The following is a 13863-nucleotide window of genomic DNA, read 5'->3' on the forward strand; positions in this document are numbered from 1 at the left end:
CATCTTCCATGGAGAAATAATGGATAAAAATTCAGACGCCTGTTTCCCATTACAACAAATTCACTCACTGGGCCCTTTTTGATATCATCTACCAGAACCTACCAACAGGAATCTAAACCTCAAGTTTGATTTGGACCACAATGCAAGCCTCTCTCATCAGCTGGGGGAGCTGTTTGACAGTGGACGTGACTGTGACTTGAACATTACAGTGGTGGTGGACACCAACACCATTGAAACAATCTGTGCTCACAAGATCATCCTTTCTCTGAACTCAAACCTCCAAACCTCACAGCCAGACTTCAGCAGCCTCAGCATCAATGTCTCTTCTGACTGCAGTCAACACGCCAACAACTTTGTCAGGTAAAAGCAAACTTGTGACTTCAAACTGTACCACTGTACCAGCTGATTTTCACTTTCTGTCTATATTGTATGCACTGAGTTGGAAATAGTTGAACCTTGCTAATGAAGCTGCTGATTTTTCAGATACTTCTACACAAGAAAGATGAAAGTCACGCTATCTTCTGCCTACTGCATTCTTAACATGGCATCCAAGTGGGGTCTGACAGAGCTTCAGAATGAGGCTGCAAATATTTTCAGACTGTTTCTTCCAGAGGATCCCACTTTCCAGAGTCAGAACTCTTTCTATGAGTATGCAGTTTTTATAGGTGACGAGGCACTACAGGAAGTTTGCCTTCTCTACCTGGCGTGGAACTGTGAGGCGCTGATCCGTTCGCCAGCCTGGACAAATCTTCCATTTGAACTGGTCAAAGCTCTTCTTTCTTGCTCAGACCTTGTGGTACGTAATGAAACCGTCATCCTGAATGGACTGGAGAGATGGGCGGCAGCCCAAGGAACACAACTATTCCCGAGGTCCTTCTGAAGCTCGTCCATTTCCCAATGATACCGGCTGAGGACTTATACAGGCTTGATGGCTCACAGTACCAGGCCAGCAAGTTGCAGGGGTTTCAGTTTAACGCTCTGCCCTTCACAACATTGCTCAATGATCTGAGGGAAGAACAAAATAGCTACACGTCCAGGATTTACACTGGTATGCCATGGAGCTTTACCTTCAGCTACCACATCTTCAAAGCTTACAGAGATTTTGGGTTCTACACTCTTCGTGGCCAACGCATCAATAGTCTGACCTCTGATTTCCAAACACCTGTTCATAACACTGCCTATTTTGCTTTACACAACATGCGCTGGAAAACAAGAGTATATATCAGTGCAGAAGATTGCTCAAGTGGAAGTGTCACTTGCCCTTCTTTGCCAGCTGTTAGTTTGAAGATTGAGGAAAAGAAAAGTGAGTTACCCAGTGAGATGGAGGGACGTATTCGTTACAGCAATAGGCTTGTTGTGATGTGTGAAGGGAGGTATGTGTTCCACGTTGGTGAATTTAATTCTGTTGATGGTGAGAATCTTGTATTTGTCCCAAGCAGCGGAGAACAAGTCTATAAATGCCACTCAAACCTGTTCACCTACCAAGTGGTGGTACGTCCTCAGTACTCAACAGATTAGTTTTTGTTCCCTCAGGGAGTTTCAGCAAAGAGGAAATGGAGAAGGATGATTTCTGAACAGCAAATTATCTTTTATACAAGTGAAATAAACATGACCAATCACGCCCTGTATGTGAGACTGGCTACAGTTTCACAAATGGTATGGGCCAGTCTGTCCATGTTTAACAAATCTTATTCTACCAACTGGTGGTACACCAAAGGAGAATAAAGAAGCCACTGACTGTATTAAAGACATTTTGTAATACCTTTTAACAATAAACATAGCAATTCTGCTACACGACAGAACAGTTGTGTCAGAAAAATAAATTCAGATGTGGGCAGTATACCGATATTCTTATAGTTATTATACTACTACTGTAATGAATTGTGGTTTTCAGACAAACATTATGTCTATAATGCATTATAAACATACTTATAATGTGTAATACTGTGCTTATAGCTATGTATAATAATACGATAATATAAGGACAAATATTCAGAATGTTTATAAAGACCTATAAGGTAAAGTATCATAATACTTTGCTGTTCACTCACTGTAAGTATAGTGTGTACAGAAGAGTAGTAGATAGATAGATAGATAGATAGATAGATAGATAGATAGATTAAGCCATGGCACATGATAGTTGACAGACTGATATGTGCCCATAGTTTGTGTTGCAGCCTGTCTATGCAATAACAAATAACTGGATATAAGGTGTTAACTTGTGCACAAATGTCTCCAATTTGTTTTATCAGTGAGATAGCATTCTACGCGTCACTTCATTTTGAGTTCATTCCCATTTTTAACCAGGCAAATGTATAGGCTACTGATGGCGTCACATATGATTTGTGTAGAGAAAAACTTTTTTTGTTACTTGTTGCTTTCAGGGTGATTTGATGTCTGGCTTCCTGAAACTTATTTTACCTTTAAAGCAACGTTATGTAGTATTTGTATGTTAAAATGACAGCTTCAAAATTATTTTGATGGTACACTGACTTGTAATAGGGAGAAAACGGTGTCTCTGTCAAACTTTTCCAGGTGAGTTGCTGTGTTGTTTATAATAATTGGTCATCAACAGGAGACTGCCTAGCACATCACTACAGCTTTCAGGTATGAGCAAGTTAGCAGCTTAATGCTAATCAATGTTACCAAGCAACTGACTGTTTGTTTTTCACATGTGTACCACAGGTCTATCAGGTTAACCTCCATAGAGCAGCAACAGACACAAATACACCGGCGAACATAAAGGAGCAGAAGGGACTTTTGTGTAACAACAAAGCAAGCTTTATAATCAAACATTAGATATCCATTAGGAACACATGTGACATCATCAAAACACAAAATGTATTTTTTCACTATTGTTGTCAATACCAGTTTTGCCAGAATGCTAAGTGTATCTGTGAAGTCTCTTCTTTCATGGACATGAACGTCCTCACCACTTGGCATAGGCAAAGCCAGCGTATTGTGATCCTGTTCTCCCTGCTTTACCTTTGTGAGAAATCTAAAATGCCATTGCCAGTTCTGAGAGAGATGACTGGGTATCTTGGCTTTATAATCAAACATTAGATATCCATAAAGTACACTTTATGTCACTGACGTCATCAGAACAAACTTCAACAAAGAGGATATGGACAAACTATCTTTTTATATACTACTGCTGCGTTGTGTTAAAAATACAGTCAAACTGATAACATTATAGCCTTGGCCTGATACCCGAGAAGCAAACCAATAACTGTCCAAACATTTTGTTACTGGCTGAAAGACTGTTGAATATGTGCGGTATGAAATATAACTAACATGGATAGTGATACTGATGTTTGGGCTCACCCTCACTGGGGATGTAGACTGGACAGGTCAATCCAGCCATGTTGTTGGATGGTTTAATATAAATATGAATCATGTTTAATGTAATTATTGTTTGTAGCCTACAGTCATAAGGTTCACTACAGGTAAATAAATGTTTGACAGATATGGCTAATTGATCTTTCTCTGAAATGTACTGGAGTAGACGTATAAATTATCGCCAAATGGAAATAGGCTACTCAATAGAAAAAATAGGCCTGCATCAAAATTGGATGGTAGCCTACTTCAGTAAATGTGCATATAGGCCTACTTTGTTTCCAGTATTGCTGAACTGCAGATTCATCTGACCCCATTACAGAGATGCAACAGTACTGTAAAAGCCAGATTACACAGTTTTCACATTAGGAAATACACTTCCTTTACCCAACATGTACAGAATCCATCATTTCAACAATATCTATTATGCAATAAAGATGTCGTCATTGAAGATATCTTGGCCAATCATTGATGCAAAAAACATACTTTTATTGCAACGTATAGATTTGTCTTATCAAATGTAACTCTGAGCCTGTCCTCTCTGACAGATGCCCTGCCCTCTCTCTGCCTGTCCTCAATCTCTCTGATTGATTCTACTTCCTTGCTGTCTATTCTTTTCCATGTTCACACCCATTTTTACATATGGCTACCAACTGAGTTTACCATTACATGAAATTAGCGATACAATTATGGGTAGTAATCATGTTGTTTATTTTAAGGAGTTGTACAAACTGTAGGTTAGTTATTGCAGTGGTCCTTTGTGGCTCTGTTTATTAAAGCACTAAGCTACCAAAACTAAGGTTGCTGGTTTGAATCCCACTGAGGTCACATCTCATAGATAAAATCTCATAGGGTGGTTATTCTGACGTTTTTAATCTTTTAATTTTAGGAACAATGAGCAGTGACAGTAAATGGTATTAGATAGATAAGAAAATCTTACTGAAAGTTAGCGTGTACTTTGTATGAACATAATGTAGGCTATTTCATTGCAAAACATGTCTTTCTACATGTTGCACTCAGTCTACTCAGTCTAGTACTTAAAGTTGCGGGGGGAAACAATTTTTTTTTGATGATCTGTTCTTGTGTGAAAAGTAGGCCTACCACAGCGACAGAAAAAAAAACCCTTGTAAAACAAGCTGCTGGAGGTTTGCTGCCCTCCGCAGGCTGCTTCCCGGTGAATGTGCTTCTCTTCGGAGATAAAGAAGGAACATCTCGGTGTAGTGAAGAAAACCACATTAACATGGTGAAGTGCGGCACAAGCTCGTATTATAACACCACACTAATCACTGACCTTAGCTACTGTGTAGTGTTTGTCATATACAAAGACCCCATAATCTTCAGGATGTACTTTTAATCTCCCTAAATGCCAAATAGCGGTCGGTTCACGCGCACGGGGCGACACTTCATCTTTCCGGAGGAAGCGCAGATTTAGCGCTACATTGTTTACATCTTTAATAATATTTAAGTCAAATTTTCAACCCCAAACGATTGTTTTATCGTTTAAATGCCTATGTGGGATTTTTAGTGTTAATAGTCGTGTGAATAATGGCAGATACCCGGCATGGCACGTCAGACAAACCCGCTCAGAAAAGAACACAGGGAGAGTGACAAGGACGGGGAGAGGGAGAAAGAAAGGGGAGGGGAACTGACATTAAAGCAACACAACAAGGAAACTACACTGCAGAGCCACAGACGCCTTCATTTTATGTTTTTGAATAATAGCCGCAGCTAGTGTGGCGAAGGGTATCTGTGAAATCTGCCCGGAGCTCAAACCCACACAGCGGCAAGTGCCCTGAAAAGGAGCAGCGTTTGACCGAGCTGGATTTAGAGGCGCTCTCCGACGCTTTCAGAGATATGGGTGAGAATAATGAAAGAGGGGTTTAATTGTAATTCTGAGGGAAAGTAACAGAGGGGAACAGGCCTCTTCTAGCGGAGAGAGCCATGCCCTAATGGGAGATGGAAACAAAGGCCAACCGCATAGCTTAGCTGTAATTAATGAAATGCCAATTTAGATTATCATTTGGCTATTTTGCCCCCTTGAGATTCATTTCACCATGATAGGACTGCTATCATTTTAGCATGGTGCAGTTATGGACGATGCTGGCTGCCATTACAGTGGAGCTTTAATTACAAAGTTATTAAAATTAAAGTAATGGGACATTTGCATGGGGTTTGTTCCTGATGTAACTGTGATACAGATGTTTAACTGGTAGTCAGGTGCTTTGGCAAATTTTGAAGCCTCGGAGTAATATGACCTTTAACAAGAGGCTGCTGAATAATGAAAACATTAAAAAATAATGAACAAAATTATGTTTTTTTGTTTTTGACACTGACATTACACCCACATACATCACTCCAGCAGATGGAGCACATTAGGATCCATGATGTGTGAATGTGTGTGTGTGTCCTTAGGCTCAGAGCCACCCAGCTCTCCACAGGTGGTGGAGGATGGAGGAGAGGAGGATGAGGAGGAGCTGAGTGGAGGGGAGGAGGCAGACCTGCGGTCCAGCTCCGGGCGGGGCTCCCTGCTGACCCGGAGAGGCATCACCCTGAGAGTGCTGCTCAAGGACGGCCTTGTGGAGCCGGGGGATGGGGTGCTAGCCATCCACTACCTGGTAATAACATACAGTACATACAATGAGAATGTTTTTATTCATTTTTTATGCAAGTAAGTAAGCAAGTAAGTATGGCACTTATTATTCATGTCAAGCTAACCTGGCCATGATACACTGGCAATGAAATGCACTAAGTAGGAAACCCACATGTATGTCTTGCTTCTTGATTTAAAATGTCTCCCTTCTCCGCTCCATCAGGGTAAGAACTTTGTAGGAGACCTGTTGAATGATGGGAAAATCAGATGGGTGGAGACGGGCCAAATCTTCAACTCCCCCAGCGCCTGGGCAACGCACTGCAAACGTCTGGTCAACCCAGCCAAGAAGTCTGGCTGTGGCTGGGCATCTGTACGCTACCGGGGACAGAAGCTGGTCCAGTACAAAACCACCTGGCTGCACAAGTACCAACCCAGCGCAGACATGGTGAGAGGAGAACAGTGGAATTTGTACTTGTATAACTTTTTAGTCAGAATGTAACCTAAAATATAGCCTAAATATTTGAGGGAACACACAAGCTGTATCAAGTTAAATGTGTGTCGAGGTCAAACATCATGACCCACATTTTGACCTTTACAATGAAATGATCCCAAATGTGCTTCTAAACAGCTTATTTGTATATGATTTAATAGCATGAAAAATGAATTGTTTCAGGTCTACATACAGTTAGTTCATGGATCAGTATGGAGACTGGTCTGTGCATGACTCTTGACACGCAGAGAGAAGAAGGGAAATCTAAGATGGACCAAATTAAGGATTGTTAAAGGGGCATGACAAAATCAGTAAGAGGCAAAAAAAGAACAAGGCCCCATTCATCGTTCATATGTGGAAATGGAGTTATCCAGATTATAATGTTGACGATTTAACACGAGTCTGCATTTTTGAAGTTTATTAACAGTCAGCTGGATCATGACCAAGACGTTGTACTGAGAAGAACAAACATTAATTCATTAAAATGGCTCGCAACTGTTTTACACAATTATATTTTCAAAATGAAGAGTTACCTATACTTCTACACAATCAAGTACACATCAAAATAAGTGTACACTAAAGAAATAACTAAACCAAATGTTTGGTTTATGTTTGCAAATTCACTGGTAATCTCTAACTATGATGAAACAGTGGAAACATTGTGGAGCACACTGTAGAACAAAATTAATCTATCTTTAACAATGCAGGAACACACACAAAATGAGACATATGAATGAACGTGTTGCCCCGGTGCATGCTGGGAGGGTTCCCTACACACCTAGCTCATGTAACTGCAATCACACGATCAGCACTCAGCCAGTTACATGAATGCAGATCATTGTTTTTAACTAGCTACTTATTTTGCCTTTATTTCAAAATAAGTGTGCACTGTTATTAAAGATAACTTAATGGATAGCTGGATGAGAACTAACATGATGATTTGAGCCTGATGACAGTATGTTAGCCTGATTTAGCTATGCCACGTTGGCCTAAAGAGGAGAAAGAAACCCTGATTTTTAAAAAGTCAGATTATTGTCCCACTTCTTTTCTTTTGTATCATCACTGTTGAAAATCTCCATCTTATCTGGTCACTTCTGTTGATAAATAATTCCTGAAAACCTGGAACAAGAGAAAAAATTTGCAGGAGAGTTTCTAATACTGATCAACTTCAGGAATTTTCTCAAAATGAGTGTCTTGAATGGAAAATGTAACTGTATTTTAGAGAATACATGAAAGACATTGATTTATATAGGAAACATGAAATATTCTGGAAATATCCTCACTGCACTGGCAGATTTTGTTTCACTTGTTTTAAGACTTAATTTTTGCAGTGATGTTGTAACCCCTCCGTTTTATCCTTAGAGGCCCCCGGGTTGAGATCACTGCTGTATGGTACCTGTATGTCTAAATATACTGTTGTCCCATCTACATTACTGTATTTACATTATCCTATGTCATATATTGTGTGTATTTCTTGTGATGACAGAGCCTGGTGAGTGAGGAGGATGATGACGAGGATGAAGAGGAAGGGAAGACAGCTGTGCAGGCAGATGAGAAGAACAAGAACAACAAACCTGGATTACATGGTATAATATCTCTTTTTTCAACATTAGCTTTATTAGTTTTAGAACATTACAACCCTTGAGCTGACAAATATAACAATGTACAAAATAATGAAGAAAAGATGTCAGATCAGCACACCTCTCATTCTCACCACCACTCACCCCTCCTGACCCACCTCCCATCTATCTCTTCTCTTGTAACGTTGCATTGTTTTCGCAATTGTGTGGTTCCAACAAACTGGGAAACCAATGTTAACCTTAACTGTTGCAGACGTGATGGTTTCACGGAGAACCGACAGAGAGAGAATTCCTGTCAGATATTGCACCTTGGGCACCAGGGATGCTACCAGGTACTGACTTTTATTCAGAAAGATCAGTGTAGTTTTATGTGACGTACTCTTGTAGCATGGAGTGAATTTGAGTGTGACAGACACTAACTTGTATCCTCAGAGATCCACACACACTGGTGGAGCTGTCAGCTTTCTCAGCCATCAACAGATTCCAGCCTTTCAATGTAGCCGTGTCCAGTAACGTGCTGCTGCTAATGGTCAGTAACAATCACATCTAAAATAGGACAATTGAATATTAATGGACAGTTAAGACAAAGTTACCTGTTTTTTATTCTCATCAGGACTTCCACTGTCACCTGACTACCAGTGAGGTGGTGGGATACCTCGGAGGACGATGGGATACCAATACACAACGTGAGTGTGACCCTAGAGATAAGAAAGTAACTGCAAGAAATAAACGTTAGTAGAAGAGGAGAATGAGGCTGTCTTTAAACCCAGCCCTTTTCTCTCTGTGGCCGATACATTTCAGTGCTCACAGTCTTAAGGGCTTTCCCCTGTCGGACCAGGCTGGCAGACAGAGACTCTGCGTCTGCTGTTGAGGAGGAGGTAACACATGGACAGCTAATCAGTAGTCTGCACTGACAGCATGTGTGCCTTCAGAAAACATGAAGGCGAATGTAACCCGTTTTAAAAATTCACAAGTTCTTCCTGCGCCCCAGGACAGTTCAGCTGCCAGCACTTGTCAACATTCATCTCTCTTGCCAAAAGCCAGAAACCAAAGAACCCACTCTTGAATTATCATTACAGGGAAGTCAACACTGACTGCTTTGCTGAGTGTGTTAACCACCAAAATTTTGTTTAGCTTTTTTACACTTAAATTTCATTTAAATACTAGTTAATTTCTGGTAACAATCTTAGAATACAAACTCCACCAAGATCAACTTTTTTTAACAAAGCTCCAGTTTTACAAAACTGGCTCAAAATCACATGCACTGCCATAACTGTCCTGGGATAAATCTTAATGTGAAATCTTAAATAGTGTCCTTCCCCTTAGGTTCTGTAATATTAGCAAATTTATAGCAACACATAATTTACAATTAATTTTCAGCATGGAAAGTCGACCAGTTAACAGAATAGAAAATGCAATTTCAAACTTTGCAACTGGGACATCCATTTGAATACTTAACTATAGCGGCCAAAACTAAATTCAGCTGCAAGTTACAATTACAATATCACAAAAAGGGGTTTTCCAATTAGCAATTACAATTGTATATCCAGTTATTGCTGAGCTCCGCTGTGAACTGGCAACATCTATAATAATTACTGTGGTAGTACACATTTATTTACTTTCACTCAAGTCAAACAAAATTATTAATTTACATTAAAGTTTTTTTTTTCTAATCAGCACCTGTCATGTTGACTCTGCTCCAGATCTGTCAGAACCTGTTCATGCGCGGGCTGTCGTTGGTGGGCTGGTACCACAGTCACCCGCGAGGCCCAGCTCTGCCGTCACTGCAGGACATCGACTCCCAGATGGACCATCAGCTGAGGCTGCAGGGTTCAAACAATGGCTTCCAGCCCTGTCTGGGCATCATCTGTGGTAAGGGCCTTTATATACAGTGTGGGACTATAATGGTGTGATAGATTATTGATATGTACAGGGAAATTCTTTCAGTACCTCTTCCACAGGGAGCTGTGAAAACAGTTTGATAAAAGACACTTTATTTATGCCATGCAGGGAAATTAAATAGTATTGGTAAATAACAAAGCAGGAGATATAGTGGATCTATCTACAATACATTTATAGTCATTGTGCATCTACTGTAGTTCTGCAATCTCACTACCCAAAAACTGCAGTACAGTTATATAAGAATGGAAAAAGATAATGGGTTAAGTGTCAGCAGAAAGCAACAAATGCATGTGAGATCGTAAAATATAAATATTGCAGTGTTGTGTAGCAGCAGTAGACTGATCGTAATAGAAAACTTAAATGTTTAACAGCTGGATGCCCTCAAGAAGACAAAAATGAAGATAAAAGAAATGTTATTTTTACTGTGTTGTTGTTTTGCAAGAAAAAATAAGGTAAAAAACAGACAATAATGAAGGGTAAGAAGGGTCTTTTGTGGACCCCACTACACTTTTAACTTTTGTTCTCTTTCAGGACCATATTATCACGGCAATCAAGGTGTTGCGTCCACAATAACTCCATTCTGGGTTGTACCACCGCCTGAGGTGAGGACAGGAATAATTAATATAATTTAAACTACTCACCTTCTTATGTCATCGCTTTGTGACTTAGTTTAGTCTTTACTGACACTCCTAATTTAGAAAGACACTTGTGCTCATATTTCTGCTAAACGTATGCATCATCTACCTTCCTGCAGCAACGGCCCAATGACCATGGTATCCCCGTGGCTGTAGAGGTCACCTACGTACAGGACAACTTTCTCACTAGTGATGTTCTTAACGAGATGGTACTTATACTGCAGCTTCAGTCCTATGAAAATACTGCAAAAGAAATCTGTACTGTAAATACTGTAAATCCTTATTAAAAACTTCTGTTTATTTCCTCCACAGATGCTCCTGGTTGACTATTACAGGGCAGCTCCCGACCTCGTCCAGTTCAGCCAGTATTGGTGTCCTGATACGACCATGATGGACAAGATCAAGGTAGGATTTATTGACCAGTTGAAATCTTTATACCTGGGCAGATATTAGGTGACTGATGGTATTCTCATTTATTCAAATTCAAATTCAAATTAGCTTTATTGGCATGAATGTGTAATAACAATATTGCCAAAACAATACTATAATATATATATATATATATATATAATTTCACAGTAGTGGATGAAGTTTTCTGTTTCCTTTACTTAAGCAAAAGGTCTAATACCTCACTGTAAAACCTATTACAAGTAAAAGTACTACATTGAAGATGTTACTTAAGTAAAGGTATGTAAGTGTAATCAGTAACATGTACTTAAAGTATCATATTATATAGTTGTTATACTAGTATATATTATACTAATACTATATTATAACAATACATTATTATACCAATACATTATTATTACTTATGAATTAATGTAAAAGCAGGATTTTACTGTTGTAGTTGGTTGAGGTTGAACTATTTTGTATGACTGCAATTAATGACTTTTTTTATTATGGATTAATCTGCTGATTGTTTTCGCTATTAATCAGTTGTAAAAATTCTGAAAATTGTGAGAAACATTGTCACAATTGCCCAAAGTGACACCTTCACAATGTTTGTTTTGTCAGTCCAAACCTCAAAATGATTAAAGATACATTAAAATAATCAAAAGGAAAAGCAGCACATCTTGACATTTGTGAAGCTGGAACCCTGAAATGTTTTTACATTAAATGACTAGTTGCCAATTAAATTTATGTCAGTCAACTAATGTACTAGTTTTGTTTAGTACTTGTATAAACTGTTAAGTAGTTTAATTTATAACAAAACATCACATTTTTTAAACTGTTCATATGTTTTGTGTGTAAAAACCTTACTTTGTAAAGTAACTGAAGCTGTCAGAGGAATGCAGTGAAATAAAATTACAATATTTCCCTTTGAGATGTAGTGGAGTAGAAGAAGAAAGTGGCATGAAAAGAAAATGCTCAAGTAAAGTACAAATACCTTTATTTGCCAGCAGCTAACCTAACTTGGACAACCTTCTGTCTCCTTCCTCAGGGCTCTCTGAGTTGCCATGCTCCCAAAGACCAGGCCTACTCTCAGATCTTGGAGCATGTCTACAGCCAGCTGAGCAACATGCACTGAGTGGATCTGCCGTGCATGCGCGCATGCGGCTGCTCGCCATCTCAAGTCGTTCCATTTCAAACCCCCTTTTGTGTGGCGCTGACAGGACTGGAGTGACGGATGTACAACGTAGAAACCTGCTTGAAAAACATATCCTGTAGATGCCTTGAATTCTCTCATGCTTGAGTGATACTTAATTTTGACACAGCATTATTGTGAGTTCAGAAACACTTAAGTGACTGAAAGTGCTAAACCTATGATACTAGTAGCCCCAGGAGATGGTATTTATTTTTAAATGGCGAAAAGTGAGAAGTGTACAATTTGACACAGAAAACCAGACAGCACCGGATCAGGGAACACGAGACTAACGAGATGGACACTAAACAGAAGCATCTCGTGGACCAGAAATCAGGTTGCCTGACCGGCCTCTTTACCTTTTACACATGGACCTATGTGCCTATCTGTGCCAGTATCCTGTGGTATGAGCAGATAAGTACAATGTAGACTTTTAATGTGTTGTAATTGCCTTTATAACTAAACCAATGGAGCAAAGGTAAAAATGGGTAGTACAAAATATACTACATTAGCAAAGAATGCAAATGTGTCTTGGTTTGATCTAAACTGTACTCTGCAATAGGTTTCGTGAATGTTTGTGTTCCTCAAGTCAAATTGGACAGTTGCAGTGTGGTGCAAGTAATTCCACTGTGCCATGCCAACTTTTTTTTAATGAACGTGTGTGTGTGTGTGTGTGTGTGTGTGCCCTCTACTGTCTCCATGTAGGGTTATGTGAGACATGAGTCCTGTTGGTTAGGACAGATATTTGCTTCCTCTTTATCTGTACTGTATTTATTACTAACTGCGGATTGTGTGATGTACATGTATGAAGACAGAGCAATGCCTTACGCCTGCTGATGATCCACAGAGCATTAAAATATACACACTGGAATAATTTAAACATGACTTACTTCTTTGTTGACTTTCTTCTAAATCACTACAGGTCCACAATCACGCTAGCAGCTCTGTGAGATGCTCACAGTGACAAAGTTACCATGCTGATATTCAGCAGGTCTAATGTTAATGATGCGTGCAACATTTACTTGACAGGGGAAAGCCTCAGTTTTGTGTTAAGTGAATGTTATTACTTTAAAAGGTATTTGCTCACAAACCAAGGAAAGAGGAAATGTCAGGATCATCAATGTCATTAGGATTCATCTGGAGGCCATGAATGTCTGGACTAAATTTCACAGCTGTCCAGTTAATAGCGGTCAGGATATTTTAGTCTGGTCCAATGCGCTGGACCGACTAACAGACAGCAGGGCCCTACACTTACATTTAAGCTTTGTAGGTACTAGTGCCTAGAAATTAAAATGTTTAGGGTCACAGATAAATATTAATGGGCACAGATGTTTTCTTTTTAAGAAATAACATAAATCTATGGATTATTTTTAGGCTTTTGAAATTAGGGTTGAGGTTTGATAGCATTTTATACAATCTGAATCTGTTTATTTAATCGGAACCCTTTCAAACCTCTTATTGAACCTACTATGTTCAGTGTTCATTCATTTCAATTTTGAAATGTACTAAAGTTATAAATAACTAAAACTCAAAAGATCCGGAGGCATTGAATACCAGTACTATTTGCATTTGGTTGCTTTCAATAAAAAAATATTGGTAGTGGCCTTCAAAACTTGAAATATGGTACTTTATCGCTCGTCTTATCAGGTTCTTTTTCATTCATTGATGTGTGGTCTGGCTACTGAAACTCTGCTAATTAGCTCCACATAAAGTCAATAGTATCTCCCTGTAAACAAATCTAACATTGC

General features: G+C 39.2%; 1 protein-coding gene and 1 pseudogene across 1 annotated transcript; both read left to right on the forward strand.

The window, feature by feature from the left end:
- The first annotated feature begins 349 nt into the window (after positions 1-349).
- On the forward strand, positions 350-1721 carry LOC119901398 (annotated as a pseudogene).
- A 3261-nt stretch (positions 1722-4982) lies between these two features.
- Positions 4983-13000, forward strand: mpnd (MPN domain containing). The gene is made up of 13 exons (XM_038716115.1): positions 4983-5194; positions 5749-5951; positions 6150-6371; positions 7903-8002; positions 8250-8328; positions 8429-8525; positions 8610-8682; positions 8798-8874; positions 9700-9868; positions 10430-10500; positions 10653-10742; positions 10846-10938; positions 11975-13000. Exons 1-13 carry the CDS (start codon positions 5191-5193, stop codon positions 12059-12061), a joined length of 1365 nt encoding a protein of 454 aa, XP_038572043.1. The 5' UTR covers positions 4983-5190; the 3' UTR covers positions 12062-13000.
- The last annotated feature ends 863 nt before the right edge of the window (positions 13001-13863 follow it).

Source organism: Micropterus salmoides, unplaced genomic scaffold, assembly GCF_014851395.1.
Source record: "Micropterus salmoides isolate LMB-PRFRI ecotype aquatic unplaced genomic scaffold, ASM1485139v1 Ms_hic_scaffold_13, whole genome shotgun sequence".
In the NCBI taxonomy this organism is placed as follows: Eukaryota; Metazoa; Chordata; class Actinopteri; order Centrarchiformes; family Centrarchidae; genus Micropterus; species Micropterus salmoides.

Coding starts and splice junctions, on each gene's coding strand:
- mpnd (XM_038716115.1), top strand. Junction 8,329..8,428: donor GGCACCAGGGATGCTACCAG/GTACTGACTTTT, acceptor TTGTATCCTCAG/AGATCCACACACACTGGTGG. Junction 10,939..11,974: donor CCATGATGGACAAGATCAAG/GTAGGATTTATT, acceptor CTCCTTCCTCAG/GGCTCTCTGAGTTGCCATGC.